Below are 20822 nucleotides of genomic sequence, written 5' to 3' on the forward strand. Positions count from 1 at the left end.
ATTAAAAACAAATGGAAACATGAGTATTTTGTTATTGGCGGATGTAAGTAAAAGACGAGTCGGCTTTACCGTAAACAGTCATAAAATTCCTCCGCTCCGGAGATTTTATACTTAAAAAAAAAACAGTCCGAAATATGGATTTTTATTTTTTAATTTAGTACCACACCCATAAGTCGAGTTTACTTTTAAGGTCAATTTTGGGAGCGTTTTAAGGTCAATTTATGGCAGGGAATGTACGGTATAAATTTTTGTACAAGCTTGTAAGCCCTACACTGTAAGTCCATTTTTACTTTGATTGCTAAAATTCTTAGTTTTGTATTGCAATATTTTCTTGCCGACTTACAATAAATCAGGCTCACCAGACAAAATGTCATGATGTTATGACTAAATTATTTAATATAAATGAATTGTAACAGCTAATATTCCTATGGCTTATATAGTTTTTAGCTCACCTGTCACGAAGTGACATGGTGAGCTTATGTGACCGTGTGATGTCTGGCGTCCGGTGTGTGTGCGTGTGTGCATCCTTCAACAATTTGTTAATGTAGACAGTAGAGGTCACAGTTTTCATCCAATCTTTATGAAATTTGCTCAGAATGTTTATCTTGATGAAATCTGGATTGGGATTGTATTTGGGTCATCTGGGGTCAAAAACTAGGTCACTTGGTCAAATAATAGAAAAACCTTGTGTAGACAATGGAGGTCACAGTTTTCATCCAATCTTTATGAAATTTGATCAAAATGTTTATCTTGATGAAATCTGGGTTTGGATTGTATTTGGGTCATCTGGGGTCAAAAACTAGGTCACTAGGTCAAATAATAGAAAAACTTTGTGTAGACAATAGAGGTCACATTTTTCATCCAATCTTTATGAAATTTGGTCAGAATGTTTGTCTTGATGAAATCTGGGTTTGGATTGTATATGGGTCATCTGGGGTCAAAAACTAGGTCACTAGGTCAAATAATAGAAAAACATTTAACAGCATAATTAATTGTTTTTCACTAAGTGTATTATAATAATTTATATATGAGATTAAAGAGAATAAAATTTTCTTTATTATGGTTTTTATTTCATGAAAATCCATAAAGGATAAGTGTTACTAATCGTTGCTAAATTATTGAACAATGCGAATTATCGGTATTGATTTTTTTCCTGACATGCCGTCCCAGATATTAACCGCTTTCAGCTGTAGACTGTGCTTCAATACATCGCCGTGTTATTGATACGCAGTGGGCATTAACACCAGTCATCGAGACAAATTACTGATGTGAAAACAAATCGTACATCGTAGCGGCTTAAATAAACAATTACATCTGATTAAAGATTAAAGATTGCTGCCGATTTAAATCAATTTGAGTTTTTTTTTCGTATATTTAATGCCGAATGGGAAGCTGTGTTTAGACTTAAGTTGAGAAAAATGGCAACGAGATACTTGCCTGTTGGATATAAGGTGAAAGATCTTGAAGGTGCATAATTTAAGTGGCGCTGGGAATGGTTACACGAGAAAGACTACGCTGTAGTCTACGGGCGGGGAGTGAACTGGTTGAGAAAATTGGAAGCTTGTGGAAAAGCGGTTTGAGAAGTTTGTAAGAAAACCCTGAATTATCAGTCTTGTGGGAAGAAGGCATTTCGTCTCCACGCAGAGGACCCTAATCACATAAAGAATATAATAACCATCAAGACCAACCAGGTAGGGTTTTTATTTTTTTAAACTAACACCCCGAATTTGGTCGTATTTTCTGTTGCTAAAGTTTACTGTTTAGGTTGTTTTGCATCAAAAATCGGCAAGATAGATCTAGCAAATTTACCAATTTTTTTTATTAATAACGTATGATTCATTGATTGTGAGCTTTTAAAACATTTTGACCTTTGAATAAAGCATAAAACAGGAAAAGAATTTTAACAGTACACTTCAACACCGTTATTTCGAACACCGATAATCCGAAGTCACCGTTATTTCGATGTATTTTTCCGGTCCCGAATTTGGTTCTTCTTTGTTTAATGTAAAATTTCATTGTTAATCCGAACTTCGTTAAACCGAAAAATTCGTTAATTCGAAGTGATTCTGTCGGTCCCGACAATATAATTCGCACCAAATCATCAATCTTTAATCCGAAGTCAAAGCTGCAAAACGGTAAGCAAAATTTCACACCTTTGTCGTCTGGGCGTGGCGCGTCAAAAGCTGATAATTACTCCTTTGTCGTCTGCGCGTAGACGTTAATTTTATAATGTCGTCAAAAGCCGATAATTACTATTTATGTAGTTTTGCATTCTTTAGTAACAAATTAACGTGTTACATTTGGTCTGAGTAAATGTGGTCCAATGAAATTCACCTTATATAAACTCTACCTTCTGCGAGCAAACACGGGCGAAAGTGAGTGCCTCAATGTCCTTGACACATTGGAGAAATATGTTACACGCGTCCAGTTTAGTGCTGCTAAGTCTAGTGTTCAGAGAGACATCGCGTCTTATTTTCAAAAAATGTTAATACATTTCCGAAAATGTATTCATCTGTATTTACATTTATGACAATTTGTGCTATTCGTTATATTTTATATGTTCTGATTATAAGTGCATATTCATTATATTTAATATGTTCTGTACTCAGAGAACAAACATAAAAAGAGGAACAAGAATCGTTTTATTCCTTCGTTTGTTACAAGTAGAAATCTATTGCCATCTGACTAGTTTACGTTTTTAAGTAAAACAATTATTAATAGTAGCGTGCAACCGAACCATGCGAATTCCACAACTTTTATTATTACAGAATCAAAGAAGTCGTCAGTCAAATGTTTATTTCAAATTATCGTTAATCCGAAGTTTTTTTAACGGTCCCGACGACTTCGAAATAACGGTGTTGAAGTGTAATTAAAAATACGATCAAATACGCCATTTTTGCTGACTGGGACAGGTCTTTTTTAGTTAAATAAAATGTTTTATTGTCCCCAACATATTAGCCCAGCAGCAAGAAATGTTTTTTTTTAATTTTTGTAATACAAATATGGGCAACCTACCGTAACCCAAATTCAACGACACCTAAATTCGACGATGTTCTATGTTTATCGATAAAATGGATGATTATTGTCTTGGAATTTCAAAGTAATACAGCCGAGTTTAAAATTATTATTTTTTGCTATTAAACATTTCATTATTTCTTTAATTATTTGCTAAATGTTGCTTCATGTAACCGTTACAACGTCAAATTTGGGTCACACCGGGATACAATTATTTAGCATTCAAACAAAACGATTGGGATAAAAACTAGGGGAACCCATGCTGAAATTTTCAATTTTAACTGTTGAGCAGAAGCCACCATACCCAATTTTCTTAGGTGTATGTGGAGGCTTCTGGCAGCATGATTCTGTGAATATAAATGGTGACAAACATTTGATTCTGAATTTATTAAACATGTATTATTGACTTTTAAAAGTATGTGTGAAAAATATAATAATTTGTAACGACTGTTACAGGTTTAACCGGGTTCTTCAAAAGCAACACCTGCAGTCGAGTCCATGCCAGACAGAGGGTGCATGTGAATGAATTGCCTTTTGACTAACTTTTGTGTGTTCCTTATCAAATACATGAAGATTTTTAAATATATGTGTATGTTGTTTTTTTAAGAAAATAGAATCACCAGAACAGGTACAGGCACCCTTTAAATGCGTCGAGTCCAGGAGCTTCCGGGGGCCGGAGGCCCCCTTGTCTCCTGGACCCACCGAGGGCCCTGCGGCCCCCTGGCCCCCAGCTTTAAGTTCAGGATTTTCAAAATATCCAACTTTGACCCCTGCAAATGCTTTGCTAAAACTTTGGCTACAGTTTCTAAAATTTGGCTTCACAAAATTCCATTTGGCTAAAATGTTGGCTACAGAAATTTTTGGGCCAGGGGAACCCTGTTTGGATTGTATTTGGGTCATCTGGGGTCAGCAACTAGGCACTAGGTCAAATAATAGAAAAACCTTGTGTATACTATAAAGGTCACAGTTTTCATCAGACCTTAATGAAATATAGTCAGAATGTTTGTCTTGTTAAAATCTGGGTTGGGATTGAATTTGGGTCATCTAGGATCAAAAACTAGGTCAGATTAAAAAAAAAACTTTTGTAGACAGTAGAGGTCACAGTTTTCATTAAATCTTTATGAAATTTGGCCAGAATATTAATCTTGATGAAATCTGGGTTGGGATTGTATTAGGGTCATCTGGGGTCAAAAACAAGGTCACTAGGTCAAATCAAAAACTTTGTGAAGACAATAGAGGTCATAGTTTTCATATGATCTTAATGAAATATGGTCAGAATGTTTCTCTTGATAATATCTGATTTTGGATGGTATATGGGTCATCTGGGGTCAAAAATTAGGTCACCGGGCCAATTCTAGTAAAACCTTGTGTAGATGAAAGAGGTAACAGTTTTCATCACGTCTTAATGAAATTTTGTCAGAATGTATTAATTAATGAAATTTGGCTTGGGATTGTATATGTGTCTAATAAAATTTAAGTTCATGAAGCAAGGTTAGTCAGGTGAGCGATTCAGGGCCATCATGGCCCTCTTGTTTGTATTCTTATGGATTTTCCAGTGCTACATGTATTGATTCAGTTTTTTTATTAAAAAAATTGACAATCAATAGTATGCCACTTTTATCATACAGGAGGAGGACGCAAATCCCTGGCAGCTGATACAGTGGCTGAGTGCCTATTTACTGCTATAGATGACTTTATTGGCCACCATAACAGCCCCAGTGTCAAGGAAGTACGTCTGCTCGTCCACTCATCCAAGATCTCCAGTCAACCTGACATCCTCTCTGCTCTGCAGGCCAAAACCTCCGCAGCCATAACAAACATGTCCTCTACTGGGAGAAAGTTGCTGGCCGGTCTGTGTAAGTATCAGGGGTGTGATTACTCCGCCTTTTGGCTGTTTTCCTCCTTATGAATGCCTGGATTGTTGTGCTTATAGTTCTTAAGATAACCAACTATTATAAGATAGATGTTTCTAATATTGACACAAAAAGGCAGTACCAAACAATACAAAAAATGTATGATTAATAAAGAAAAAATTATATGTGTAAAAATGTGCTGACATATGAATATGATGCAAAATTCTGCTACTGATTTATATTCGTAAAGAAAAGATGTAAAATCGAAAATCTTAGATTTCTCAAATCTGTATATTTTGTTTAGATATCATTTCTTGTTTTGCGTTAATAATAACAAATTGAGAACATAAAGCAATAGGCAAGGGAAAATATTAAATTTGGAACCCAAAGAAACCAATTAAGTTTATACACAATATATCTATTGTACAAGCAATAACAGATGTTAAAAAGATTCTGGTGCTATTATGGAAAAAACTTTTTCAAATTAGAGGAAAACCATACTTAAAATATATTTTCTCTTAAAGTACATGGTAAAAGTTTAAATAATGTGTATATACTTATGCTAGTGATACATTGTTATGTATAAAAACATACTTTTATTGGGAACTCTAATACTTTTAATGAGGACTTCTGGTGAACCCAGTAATATAAGAAGAGTATTTTAATGCCCCCGGTAGTGTGGCATAAACCAGTTGAACTGTCTGTCAGTCAGTATGTCAGTTAGTCTGTCCGTCCGTCCGAAAAAACTTTAACATTAGCCATAACTTTTTCACTATTGAAGATAGCATCTTGATAATTGGCATGCATGTGTATCTCATGGAGCTGAACATTTTGAGTGGTGAAAGGTCAAGGTCATCCTTCAAGGTCAAATGTCAAATATATGGCGTCTGTCTGTCCGAAAACTTTAACATTGGCCATAACTTGTTCAATATTGAAGATAGCAACTTGATATTTGGCATGCATGTGCATGGAGCTGCACATTTTGAGTGGTGAAAGGTGAAGGTCAAGGTCATCCTTCAAGGTCAAATGTCTAATATATGGCGTCTGTCGGTCCGTCCCAAAACCTTAAAATTGGCCATAACTTTTTATGCCCTTGGTAGGGTGGCATATAGCAGTTGAATTGTCCATCAGTCAGTATGTCAGTATGTGTGTATGTCAGTCTGTCCGTCCGTCCGAAAAAAAACTTTAACATTGGCCATAACTTTTTCACTATTGAAGATAGCAACTTGATATTTGGCATGCATGTGTATCTCATGGAGCTGAACATTTTAAGTGGTGAAAGGTAAAGGTCAAGGTCATCCTTTAAGGTCAAATGTAAAATATATGGCGTCAGTCCGTCCGAAAACTTAAACATTGGCCAGAACTTTTTCAATATTGAAGAAAGCAACTTGATATTTGGCATGCATGTGTATCTCATGAAGCTGCACATTTTGAGTGGTGAAAGTTAAAGGTCAAGGTCATCCTTCAAGGTCAAAGGTCAAAAAAAAAATTCAAAGCGGTGTTCTCATGAAGCTGCACATTTTGAGTGGTGAAAGGTCAAGGTCATCCTTCAAGGCAAGGTCATCCTTCAAGGTCAAAGGTCAAAAAAAAAATCAAAGTGGCGTTATCATGAAGCTGCACATTTTGAGTGGTGGAAGGTCAAGGTCATCCTTCAAGGTCAAGGTCATCCTTCAAGGAGAAAAGTAAAAAAAAATCAAAGTGGCGTTCTCATGAAGCTGCACATTTTGAGTGGTGGAAGGTCAAGGTCATCCTTCAAGGTCAAAGGTAAAAAAATAAATAAAAATCAAAGCGGCGCAATAGGGTATTGTGTTTCTGACAAACATATCTCTTGTTCACTATTGAAGATAGCAACTTGATATTTGGAATGCATGTTTATCTCATGGAGATGAACATTTTGAGTGGTGAAAGGTGAAAGTGAAGGTCATCCTTCAAGGTCAAATGTCAAATATATGGCGTCTGTCCGTCCGAAAACTTTCACATTGACCATAACTTTTTCAATATTGAAGATAGCAACTTGATATTTGGCATGCATGCACATTTTGAGTGGTGGAAGGTCAACGTCATCCTTCAAGGTCAAAGGTCCCAAAAAAAAAAAATTGAAAGCAGCGTTCTCATGAAGCTGCATATTTTGAGTGGTGGAAGGTCAAGGTCATCCTTCAAGGTTAAAGGTAAAAAAAAAATCAAAGCTGCACAATAGGGGGCATTGTGTTTCTGACGAACACATCTCTTGTTCTCTTTATTATGCATGTTATTCTGTTAGTTAATGTTGTACATTACCTGACTGTTAGTACTATTTCACTAGAGTCTTGCGGGATTTATTTTTGCTTTTCCAAATGTTAGTGGGGGTTATTGGAATAGGCTTTGGCTGGTCAACTGTCTGTCAGTGGGTCAATAACAGGTTAGTGTTTTTTCCATGTTAAGGTTCTTTTGACCATTCAAGGTCACAAGAAATAGGATAGGTTGTTAGATGTCCTTGTTAAGTGTTATTTTGCCTAAATAATTATATTGTCTATTTGTTATTTAGCTGGAGTCATTGATTTTGGTAATATAAAATTCCTTGCACCATACTATTCTCTGGAATTATCTAGATTTGCAATCTTCCATAGTTTTGCAATTAAAAAAGGCATTTTTATTTGCTAAATTAAAATTTAACTTGTATTGCATGGAATAAAGTTAAAATTTTATTTATTGCTGACGTAAAATTAAACTACTTGTATAGACATGGTTTTAATGTTTAATATAAACTGAACTAAAATGAAATAGTCTTGCAATTATACAAATATTTGCTTTTCCACTGCAGTTATCATTATAATCATGATCAAGCTTGATGTATAATCCCTCTCCTTGTATGATTGCACTTTTCTTAAAAAAGGAAAATAACTGCTATTAAAGTTCAGTCTCGCTGTATAACTTGACTCATAATCATAGTAAATTGGTAACAGTGTATTTAAAAATAAATCATTATTGTCCCCTACTGTTGAAACCCGAGGGGACTTATGGTTTGCGCTCTGTCTGTCTGACTGTCAGTCCGTCACACTTTTCTGGATCCTGCAATAACTTTACAAGTTCTTCATATCTTTTCATGAAACTTGAAACATGCATAGATGGCAATATGGAGATTATGGATGTCATTTCATTTTGTTCCTACGTCAAGAATTCTGGTTGCTATGGCAACAAATATACATTTTTTAAATACTGACAATGGTGGAGTTTCACCGGTAGGGGACCATATTGCTTGGCAGTCTCTTGTTAAACATGTAACATCACAAATATAAATATTAACTGCATAATTTTATATATTAGACATACATGCCATACGTCCCGGATTGTCCGGGACAGTCCCTGAAATGAAGAACTTGTCCCGCTGTCCCGGAAATCTGTCAAATGTCCCGGAATTTACAAAATCCATATATACATGTACCTTATCTTAGGCTTAACTGCACCTCGAATCCGTGTATATCTGCAGCGTCTCCATGACAATGCCTACCCGAATAGGCAGACTACGCTACGTGTAAAAATCGATCAATTAACAGGGGTCTTGTTATCATATCGATTGTCTCACGTTAGCGGTCAAACCGAAAAGGCGGCATTGTTTAATGTGGATGTTAATTGACTTTAATCTACTACGTCATTATTTCCCGCTGCGTAAGGGCAAAGGATAGTTGTTCACACATCTGAAGTCCAACAACGCTGAGTAAAAAATTAAAAGCAGTTTATGTTCGCACGTTTAACCACTAATGTGACTGTCCGGATTTTAAGTTGACGATCTACCGGTACTGTTTTGTTGTATTTGTTTTATTGTGATTGGTTGTATGTATTGTGAATCGATTTGAGTTGACGATCTAACGGTACTGTATTGTTGTATTTTTTATTATATAAATGTTATAAATGAATAAAGGCGTATCAACAACAACGCGTTACACACCGGTCTTAATAACAATAACGCAGTGACGTCACCATCTATGTTTAGAACGCTTACACTGAAAACACGTGGCTTGTATCTTGTAACGGAAGTAGTAATGTTTAATTTGATGTTAATAGATCAAGTGTATTTCGGATAAGCTTTCGAACTTTTGCAATTTACGATGCGAAACAAAAAAACGTACCAAAAATGCATATGTCTATAAATATCCCTACATTTTATACATGTCCCGGAAAATCGGCAAAAGTCCCGGACAATTTAACTCAATGTCCCGGAATTGGTCTGAAAAATTATGGCATGTATGTATTAGAATACACAGCTTTTCTTTGTAATTTAGAGATGAACTTTGATTGTAGTATACTGTTAAAAATTGTGTCAAATTAGACTGCCTTCATTATGCAATCTTCCAAAAATATAGATACCTTGTGTGTCACTACTTAATAGCTGCTGTCACCCTAAGAGGTTAAGGAGTTGCTTAGATGATTTCCTCACACATTTAAATGTAATAGGATAATAGTATCTATTTGCATTTTCCTTATAACTTGTTTGCATGTTCGAAAACTAGGAATGTAAGTCAAATCAAGGAAGAAGTTTGTCAACATACTACAAACTTTTTTTATTGCCCAATCTTCATAAAACTTGGTCATAACATTTGTGTTAATGATATCTTTAAGATATCTTGTATCATGTGGGTACAAATTCTAGGTCATTTTGTTAAATTAAAGATGTAAAATGTATTTCCCAATCTCCATGAAACTTGGTCAGTTGCTTCATTGGTATCTCATGAGTTTGAAACTATGTCACAAGAGGTAAAAAAAACAAACTCTGTTAGGCTAGGTAAGATTAAAGGAAACGCTTGAGAGAACTCGGGACACATTAATTGCTTTGTCTACATGAAACTTTGTCAGAACATTCATCCCAATTATACCTTGGATGAATTTTAAACTGAATCTTTTGGGGTCAAAAAACTAGTTCACTAGGTCAAATTTAACCTTTAATGGCTAAATTTAAATCTCTGGAAGCCACATATTTGACACACTTATCGTAGTACTTACTAAAAATATTCAAGAATTGCATGGTTATGATATTTGGGCCAAGATAGACAATAATGGTTTATTAAATAACTGCCATGTGTTTCGACCATTTTCTCAAAAGTCTATTTTCAAACCTTGTTATTACTTCCTGCTAAGTACAGTTTAGTTCTTTAGTGTCCCAGGTGAAATTAGTAGGTCGTTTGGCCCTCTTGCTGTCAAAGTTGCATGGCATTATTTTAGCATTAAATTAGGATGGCAAAATTATAAGACTGTTACAGTTCTTTGTAAAATACAGCCATTTAGTATATCTGTGATTCCACTGTACAGTAAATTTAAATTGTAACAAATTGGCTAAGAGCCTTAAGACTCAAACAACAAAGCAGAATGCATGGTCCCTGCTTGGTGGCCATTTATGTAAACATTTGTTAGTAAGTAATGACTCGTAAACTAATCTCAATGATATTTAACCAGGTTTTTAACCAGGTTTTCCGAAGGAAAAAACTGGTTATAAGATTGGCGAATGCGGGCGGGCTGGCTGGCGGGCGGGCGGAACAAGCTTGTCCGGGCCATAACTATGTCGTTCATTGTCAGATTTTAAAATCATTTGGCACATTTGTTCACCATCATTGGACAGTGTGTCGCGCGAAATAATTACGTCGATATCTCCAAGGTCAAGGTCACACTTTGAGTTCAAAGGTCAAAAATGGCCATAAATGAGCTTGTCCTGGCCATAACTATGTCATTCATTGTGAGATTTTGAAATCATTTGGCACATTTGTTCACCATCATGGGACGGTGTGTCGCACGAAAGAATCACGTCAATATCTCCAATGTCAAGGTAGCCACGACTAAAAATAGATTTTTTTTAAAAACAAACTTACAAAGGGGGTTAATTTTGTTTGTTCATTTCAAAAGTTCAGTTTGAGTTTTCTCCCTTTATCAGATTTTTTTTCACAATGAAAACCTGGTTTTGTGACAATTTTGTCTCTTGTTTGAAACATGAATTATTAAATTGTAAAAATCTCAACTGGTTTTAATTATAGGTAGCTAAAAGGTGCCTTTTGAAATGGTCTGTTTATCCCATTTAAAATTGCATTGTTTGTAATATGTTCAAAATTGCAGTGGAGAAGCTTAAAGGAGTAGGCAGCAAGCCAAAGGTTAACACAAAAGACATTAAAAGCCAGGCCCAGAGAGTCCCAGAGACAGTGCAGGTATCTGTACACTCGGATGCTGCCTCCAACATTGACCAGTGCATACAGGCTCTTGAAGATACTATAGGTCTCGGCTACACGAAGAAGGTCATTGAGCTGGACAAGGATGTCTTCAGCGAAATGTCTGATAGTGAGGTATAGTGAGTCCTTTGTCTTAAAACATTCCCTCATATTGTCATCACTCAGTAAGTGTTTATGCATAAAATGTATGTCAAAAAAACTTCTTTGACATTTTTCGATGAAGGGATTACATTAAAACTTCATATATATATATTATCACCATTAAGATGTGCAAGACACTTTTCATCCCCGGTCAACTGCTCATTCCTTAAACACAGCTGTCCATAGCTTTACTCTTAGTTCAATTACAGCGTACACTGCAGAGGTCTAACAAAACAAAAGTATGAGACATGTAATAGAAAAACTTGAAACTTGAATCATTACATATGTTTAAAGCGTTGTCCCAGTCTAAACAGGCCATTTAGCACAATTCTTTTCAACCTACAGTGGATTTATGAAAAGATTTAACCCTTATTTTAATGTCATAAATACTGACCTGTTATCGTATGCTTATACTTTCCAAGGGGAAATAACTCATCCGGAATTTTAACTGGGAATCCGCCACCTCAATACCGTAATACAGGCCAGGTTAAACATAGTGCAATGCAACCTAGCCAAAAATCGGTAACCAACCCTCAATATTCTTTCCGGATCAACCAGGTGTATACGTGTCTTTTACAGCTCTGAATTAAAATATTGTTTTTCACTTGGTTGATTGGGGTTTTGAATAGATAAATTGTGTTATTTATCTTTTTATTTCTCATTCGGATTAATTTGTGTGGATTTAATGGATTTTGTTTCATTTGTAAAAGGTAAGCCATGCTTGTTTTTATCGAACAATGGTTTATTTCTACCATGCTGGGTGTTTTCAGGCGCGAACGACCACGTGCAAAACGTGCTCTTATAATACATTGCTAGAACGTGCAAAGCATGTTCTTCTAATGTGTTACGAGATCGTGCAAAGCGTGTTCTTCTATTGACAGATTGTTTATCATTTGCCATTGTGTGCAATAATGATTTTAACGTTTCGTATGACAATCTAATTGATCGTCATTTTATTTTTCATCTGTTTTGAATTAAACTTTTGTTTAATTTATGATCTACGGCAGTATTATTATAATTTTCATTATGGTCAAATAATGATTTTATGTGCCGTATGATAATCTGGTCTGTGACCAGTTTATGGTTGAATATGCTTTGCTCTTGTTTTTATATATATTCGACTACATGATGGTCGCAGAAACAAGAGTGGATAAATACCCGGTGACTTCGCAGATCATGGATGATAGTTGCAGTATCAGTCACCGGGTATCGGGCACGATCGCGACCGTACTATGCTAAGTCTCTTAGACAGTCGGTCAACATCAGACCATATTGCGACACCCGTCAGCCGGTCTTTGCCCGATGGCATTGGTCAAGGACATCAACCAATGCCGGACCATTTGGCATCCGCCATACGGTCATTATCCGGTGACAACACTGGTCATGATATGACCGGTACGTCACCGGGGACGTTGATCACGGACCATTGATCGACGTCTGACCGTCCGGTCACCGGTCATGTCACCGGTCCGGTCCGGTCATTGATCACCGGTCCGGTCATGTCACCGGTCCGGTCATTGATCTCCGGTCATGTCACCGGTCATGTCACCGGTCCGGTCACCGGTCCAGTCATTGATCACCGGTCCGGTCACCGGTCATGTCACCGGTCATGTCACCGGTCCGGTCACCGGTCATGTCACCGGTCCGGTCACCGGTCATGTCACCGGTCCGGTCATGTCAACGGTCCGGTCATTGATCACCCCTCCGGTCACCGGTCAACAGTCATCAGTTAGGCCTGCCACCGATAACACCAGTCACCGGTCAAGAAGAAGAACTCGGTCTTCTTCATTGAATTATTCTCCTATTCTTCGTTGAATACATAGTCTTCATCAAGGATTAGACATCGGACACGCTCTTCTTCGTCGAGCAGTTCTCATCGTCGCGGCTCTCGTAAGCGATCACGTCGTCACTCACGGAGACGTTATTCTAGAAGATCTCGGTCTTATCGCAGCCGATCCACATCTCGGCCGATCCAGATCTCGACATCGCATGAAACGAGGACGTCGTCAACCTTCACGTAGACATCAGCGGACTGCATTGAGCACCACTGGATAGTTATCGAACATACCTCTCCTTCATTGAGCAGTTCTCGGCGTTGATACGCTCGTAAGCGATCATGTCAATGCTCACGGAGACAATATTGTAGAAGACAATATTTCCAGCGTAGCCGAACAATATTTCGGCATCGAAGTTATATGGATGTCACCACTTCTCACGTAGGCGTAAATGAACCTACTGGTCATATCTGCGTTCTCCATTTTATTCCTTTAGGAATATCATGTCTCCATTCCACGTGTGATGGTTCTTCTTATGGCATCTACACATGTTGCAGTCACCGAGCCGTAGTTGTATACGAACACTAGTTCGTTTAACATTCAGGCTTCGGGATAAGCTGTTCTTTTCTCCACTACGACTACAAGGACACTTATGCCAATTAATACTGATAATCTACCGTTGTTTTCCGGTTAACATTATCAGATGACTTCGTAGATGGTCATTCTTCTGCACCAGATATTTCCATTCTGACGCAGTTATATTATACCGGTCCCGATCACCGGACATCGGTCACCATTCATCGGTCATATCACCGATCACTGATCACCGGTCAGAATAAGTGATGTCTCATCGCCATCGGATTGGATTTTTTTGGCATGATCTTCTTTTCCGAGCAGTGCTTGACATTGATAACAGACCATATGGATTCCACCATTTTTCGGTCTTTAACTGGTAACGTCACCGGTCATATTATGACTGGTCCGTTCACCGGGCTACAGTTACCGGTCATTGACCCGTCCGGTTCGGTCACCACTTACCAATTACCGGTATTCCACTGTGTTTTCATCGGTCAATTTTTAGTATCACGGGTATCGTCTACATTACATAGTTGTATACCCCTGGCTATGATTGTATTGAATACTATATTTTATGGATTCAACAATTTACATGACTTTTTGTGTTTTTCAATACTGATGTTCTACTGGCGACGGTTACCAAATCATGCTATATCTGTTATTTGTACTTCTATCTCAACCGGCTACATGCAGACTACTGGTCTTGCAGATAGATCGGCTGAAGTGGGCTCGGAGACTAGCATTGAGGTCGAACATTACTATTTGACCTCTATTAATTTTATGTTCGATACCCGAAGGATGAATTGTTTTAACCGCCTTTACCTGTCGGCTACAGACTTTGCAGTCAGTGTCACGGAACAGTTGGGACACATTAATGACGCTAGCAGGATTAGCAAGACGACATTTGTATCGACTTCTGCTTTTCTATTGCTCCTACGGCAGTGCATATTTTCAAGCTACTGGAATCAACAAGAGTTCTTATACATAGGATTGCCTATCAGATTGATCGCATAGCGGCTACAGTCTTGTAGATGGCTTAGTACCTATTGAACTCAGATCTTAGATCCTAGGATCTGGAGGGACCTCATCTTAAAGTTATTCTTCTATTACACTTCTGGCCATAACAGGCCGTCTTCCTATAACTGGTCGTATTCCTTTTGGAATTCGTCCCGGTTAGAAGTCTTGAAGTAAATGGATTAATCAAGTCAGAATTTAAGACTTCCATGCATTCTACCGGCAAGCGTGGACCCGCTTAAGGTTACCCCTAGGGTTTTCACCTTTTTCTGCCATCACACCTCCGATTCCGGAGGTACCACTATCAATCATATTTCCGTACTTCGCAAATCGATGACTTCGTGACCTGTATTATCCAGGATTTTAAAGGCGCCTGTTATTGGTTCAAGAAGAGGCTATATTCTGTAGATAGGTCATAAACTTATAAGTGTTAAACACTGTCCTATTCTACCAATTTTGAAGTGTGTTTGGAGTGGGAAAGTTCGGCTTGCCGTGGTTTCTTTGCCCACCCATCCTTGACAAATGGTTCCGGTCACCGGTCGGTATTTACCGGTCCGGTCACCGGTCCTTCTGCTGAGACGTCTTTTCTTACGTCCGTTTCAGCTTTATTTTTAAGATAATTGTCTTAATCTCGGGATTATTTAATGACACAGATTTCCATCTTTTTGTCATTATTTACCACTATTCAGTGGTGTCTAGACTAGAAGATTATCTTGGCAAGAATATAGTTTATTCTACCACAACCTTCCTTACATCTTATACAGATGTGAGCAGATAAGGTTATGGACGATCACATAGAACAACGTATCTTGATTTTCTCAATTATGTGGTATCCTAACGAATATCACCTGCACATCTACATCTTGAAAAGCGAAAATTCTTTTTAGCTGTTTTTCATTTACAACACATTTTCACGATTCCTTTGTGATGGTTTCAACTATCACACATCGGTCGTGGTTTACTTACAGACACGGAGGTGATCATATTATCACTCCTTGTAACTGGAAATCAGGAACTTATTCGTTCTTTGCAAGAACAACAAATTTTCTCTATCGTCTTTCTCATACCAGTTCGTCTCAACGCCCTGTTGGACGTTTTGTCCTGCAGTTCTTTCTTTCGAATTATTTTTCCGTTGGGTTCAATAATGTAATTGCGCATGCGCGGCAGTGAAGTTGCAGACGAGTTGCATGGTGTACATAGTATATCAAAGAATGTTGTTTATCATCAAACGCTAGTTATAAGCGTTATGCGATTGTATATCGCAGTGTATACCGGTATGCTGAACAACGTCAACAATGCAGTTCACAGACATCGATCCAGCAGGGTGTGCGATTGTTATACATTCGTCCATTGACATAAACTGGAATATCTTGCCTTCTTGGTGAGTTTTTGCAATAACTGAGTTTTTGCCATAAATTCATGAAATATACTTAATGAACCATGGGATTATGGTTCTACGACCTTTTAAGTCTCCTGTACAATTATTTTCAGGAAACTTCTTCACAGGTCAAATATCATATCTCACTGAGACATATTTTTACTGATCCAAACATGTGCCACTTCATGTCTGGCCATTAATAACTTTTAGTTATCTCTACAGAAGAACTTTTTTCTGTTAGAGTTTCAATCCTTGTTACTTGTGCAAGGATAATTCCATCAGAACTGTATAAAGGTTCTATGGAAATTCATTTTTTACTGGGTAATTGAGAGCATAGTTATTACCTTAATCACTCTGCTAGATACATAGAGGTTTTTCTCATCTTTTTCTTGATGATAAGAAATTTGTTCTTTTCTTCATCAAAGGATAGAGATTATGCTTTCGTATACCTTGTTTTGTGTAAGTCATCGCAACTCTGTGCTGTCTTACCTATTTTGGAACTGATCCAAACTATGGAACGTCAACACTATGTTTTTCGTTCCTTTACCTTCTTAAGCGGTTTTGACTTGTGTAACATGTTGGGATGCTTAATGAGCTCCCTATGAACCTTTTTCATCATGCTTATTAACAGTTCCAATATAATTTTGAGACGGTTTTCCTTCTTATTATGGCTTTTACCATACGGAGAAGTGAAATTCATGCTTTTTCTGTTGAATACGACCAATTCCAGTTGGATCTATTGTCGTTTTCACTTTGTTGTGTCAGCCAGGATTCCTTGCTTAATATCAAGTCCTCTATATGGCTTCTACCTTCAAGTTTCCAAGTTTTCTTAAACTGGTAGTCATGAAGATGAGGATAAACTTCTTTGGGCAATCAGGGCTTTGAAGTTCTATCTCAGCAGTGTTAGTCAGAAGTCCATTCGAGGTTCTCAAAGACACTCTTCATTTCCCCCAAAAAAGGGGGGGAGATGTGTCTGCGGCTTCTATTTCTCGGGGTTTGACCTCGACTAAGGAAAGTTAATCTTATCCTATCTAAGGATTCATTCCTTTTTAGGATCTGACCGCATGAATTAAGAGCTCTGTCTGTTTTGTGGGCATATATTAATCACACCCCACTTTTTGACGTGCTCTAAGCTGTTTACTGGAGGAATCCGACCACCTTGTCATCTTTTTATCTTTTTCTGAAGTGCCAACAATACAATTTGTATACGTTTGGGCTTGTTGTGGTTTCACTAACGGTAGTGTCTTCTTTACGACATAGACATATTACTCTGTCCGGGAGTCATAATTAATACCGTTTTAACGAAGATTACTTGATATCATTAGCTGATAACCCTGTTTATGGGTTCTACTGTGTTGGGAAAATATATACGAACCTTCCCACCGCAGCTGCAAAATCAGCATACGATAACAGGTCAGTATTTATGACATTAAAACAATTTTTTTAAATAAAATTCATTTTAATTATTAAATACTTACCTGTTATCGGTAAGTCCCACCTCCCACCCCGCTATTCGATTAATATTTTTGTAAATATATTAAAAGAATATTGAGGGTTGGTTACCGATTTTTGGCTAGGTTGCATTGCACTATGTTTAACCTGGCCTGTATTACGGTATTGAGGTGGCGGATTCCCAGTTAAAATTCCGGATGAGTTATTTCCCCTTGGAAAGTATAAGCATACGATAACAGGTAAGTATTTAATAATTAAAATGAATTTTATTTAAAAAATTTGTTTTTACTTCTCTGACAAAATTCTGCTGACTGCTTCCAAGAACTTGTTGAATGTTCCGTAACAATAGTTATAATTATGCCATGAGTACATCTTCTTCAAAAACTTCAAAAATAAGGATTGTACAATGCTGTGTATACATTTATGACGTCTTTGAGATTACACCATTATTGTATAAAGATGAAAATCACTATGAAGTCAATTGTACGAAGTGCTATACAACATGTCTATGTATATGTCTGATCATAGATGTTTAGTGGTTTTATGCAAACGGTTGATATGATATTAATTTTGTTTGTTTTATTAGCACCATTTAAGTATTATAAACCATACATTTTAAACGTTAATTTTTAAAAGAATTTGTTCTTGACACAATGTTTTTATTTGAGTTCAAAGAGGTTGCTTAAATGTAGTCTTTTTGGTGTTAAACATATGTGAATGAAAAATTACATTATACACCCACAGGAAGGGTTATTTTGGAGCTAATCCCTCTTCTGGGTAGTTTGTTTGGTTTGTCACAATAAAATGTTGGAAGTTTGTTGAGTGAACCAATGCAACATTTCTCAAGAAACAATTATGAAGCTTATAATATTTTATCACCTGAACGTGCTCGTTAGCGTGTCGTCCCCAGTGATTCACACACTCATGTTTATTTTGCCATGATCATTGCTGACGAAAAATTGCGATATTTAAGTCATGCTTGTTTCAAAGATCTAGATATGACCTGGCCGCCAAGCTCAGTTAGTAAAGTGCTAAAGTACAAATCCAATGATCACTGGTTTGATCCCTTCCCCAGTTACTTAACTTGTGCGAAGATCGGTCATGATATCTTTGCTACGGTTATTCTTTCCCAACCTCTGATTTAAGTAGCGCAGTTTTTAGCTACTTGCACAAGCATTTTCACTTAATAATTGTTACCCAGCTAACCAAGAAAAAGTGTGAGTTGGTAAACTGACAGCCTTAACATGACTGAAATATTGATAAAAATGGCAAAAATATAACTAAACAAACAGAATAGAAATAACAAAGTTTTCCATACGTAATCTTGACTTGTTTCACCAATTTCTCTTTACAGATGGAGGAAATAATTGACCCGAGTATATTAGTGGATGCCAAATTTGACAAGAAAGCAGGTATTGTGACATTGAATGGCCCGTCGAATCAAGTGAGTATTGCTAGTGACTGCATCCACAACAAGATGCGCAAGTTTCAGCATCAGGTCAGCACTAAGGAGCTCGCTAGTCTGCTGTACACGCGTATACGCTGGTGTTGGCTGAGTGAAGACAAGGTCAGTGGAGGTGTGGCAGAAAAACCATACTCAGAACCGGAGAACTATGTGATAGAAACGGCGTACAAGGAGGGGAGGGATGAGGTGGAGCTCAGGGCTGAGCATGATCAGGTGTACGTGATTGACTTTGAGAGACTGCACGAGTATAAGAAAACAAACAAAGCTGACAGCGTGGCAGTTGTCAGGAAGGATATATTGAAAGGTGAGTTGAATGTATGGCGTAGTGTTCATGTGTATATTATGCTTTTCATTAGGAAATGTACTTGACTTCACACTTAGCTAGTATATCGATCATGTAATAGGCTTTGTAGAATGCTCTGTGTGCTTTATACGTGTTTTTGAGGAAAATTTGACTAGAAAATCAATTGTTAAAAAGCTGGGTAGGGTTTTTTGTTCGGATAATGGTTCAGATTAAAGTCTTTAAGCTTCACCTAATGATTTCAACAACTTACAAGCAGCATAAACTAATGAGAAATAAAATAAATCATCTTGTTTAAGCAAATTTCCGATGATTGGATTACAGTTGGTCAAGTGCCTTTGCCTAACAACTGGGAAACCATGGCGACAAGTGAAAATGTCAAGAATGTGTGCCTGCAGAGAAATAAAGAGTTCTCAGACATTGAGAAAGAGTTTGTGACACAGGTGTCTAAAGGACCATATTCACACAAGTACCGCGCACAAAACCTTCAAGTTGTCAAGGTAGGAATAGTTTCAGTCGTCATGAGGAAAAAACATGACTTTGAGATTGCAGTATATTCTCACAGAGTAATAAGGATTATCATACGTGTGTAGACAGGTCACACCATAGTTTTTGTATATACATTTAAGTGCAACTTGGAAATAAATACTGATAACTGGGTACAAAAACTAAATGTCCGACCAGAATTCACAAATAAGATTTAATTTGAAATAGGCAATCAAATAAATGATGGATAAATTGGGAGAAAATAAAGGTTACAAAATCTGAGTTTGATAAATCAAAACTTGAATCAATAGTAGGTGAAATAGCAGTGTCAGCTGTACATATCTAACTGAAAATATATTATGGACACTCACACAAACACTGTTTTGAATGATTCCAATATCCATTTAGTATATAATGAACCAACAATTGAAAAGATTTAGCTTTTTTTCAAAGAACTCATTAACAATCAGTGCATAACAATTTATATGCTAATTTTCACCTATTGTATGACCTTTTATAATGATGTGCTTATGTATCTAGTCCATTCTTATGTGTTATGTATTCGATTCCTATGTGTTTGGTTCATACTGTAGTCAATGTTACTGTTGTTTACAGATTGAGCGCATACAGAACAAAACACTATACCAGCAGTACATGGCAAAGAAGAAGCAGATGGAATCTAAAAAGAAATCAGGCAATCAGCTTGAGAGAACTGTCTGGCATGGCACGGCTCTTGAAAGCATCACCAGTATTGTCAGCAATGGCTTCAACCGCAGTTACTGTGGAAAACATGGTAGGAGGTTTATGGAATGTCTTAAAAAAAGTGGTTTTTAGCTCGGCGTTTTCGGAGAAAACCTGAGGTATTGTCATAGCCAGCTTGTCGAGTCGTCCGCCGTCTGACGTCTGTCGCCCGCGTCAAGCTAAAACCTTAACATTGGCTGTAAAATCTAAGTGCTTCCACCTACAACTTTGATACTTAATATATGTAGATGCACCTTGGTGAGTTCTACATGTCACACCCATTTTGGGGTCACTAGGTCAAAGGTCAAGGTCACTGTGACCTCCAAAAAAAATATCTGACAAGCTTTCATTTATTCAAAACTGCACTCGTAGCCGAGGGTGGCACCCGTTATGCGATGCTCTTGTTTCCTCTGCTCTTAATTTAGTTTACTTAATAA

The 20822-nt window shown here is 37.2% G+C and overlaps 1 protein-coding gene across 2 annotated transcripts in view; it reads left to right on the forward strand.

Annotated features, from left to right (window-relative positions):
* The window catches only part of LOC127868755 (protein mono-ADP-ribosyltransferase PARP14-like), a 100988-nt gene that overhangs the window by 69875 nt on the left and 10291 nt on the right, over positions 1–20822 (forward strand). Inside the window, exons 20-25 of one of the 2 annotated variants that reach the window (XM_052410784.1) lie at positions 4644–4871; positions 7393–7410; positions 10947–11170; positions 18747–19161; positions 19483–19658; positions 20260–20437. In XM_052410784.1, the coding sequence (XP_052266744.1) occupies positions 4644–4871; positions 7393–7410; positions 10947–11170; positions 18747–19161; positions 19483–19658; positions 20260–20437 (1239 nt within the window). The remainder of the gene's footprint in view (positions 1–4643; positions 4872–7392; positions 7411–10946; positions 11171–18746; positions 19162–19482; positions 19659–20259; positions 20438–20822) is intronic. The other variant, XM_052410786.1, reaches the window with a different exon arrangement.

This window comes from Dreissena polymorpha, chromosome 2, assembly GCF_020536995.1.
Source record: "Dreissena polymorpha isolate Duluth1 chromosome 2, UMN_Dpol_1.0, whole genome shotgun sequence".
NCBI classification, from domain to species: Eukaryota; Metazoa; Mollusca; class Bivalvia; order Myida; family Dreissenidae; genus Dreissena; species Dreissena polymorpha.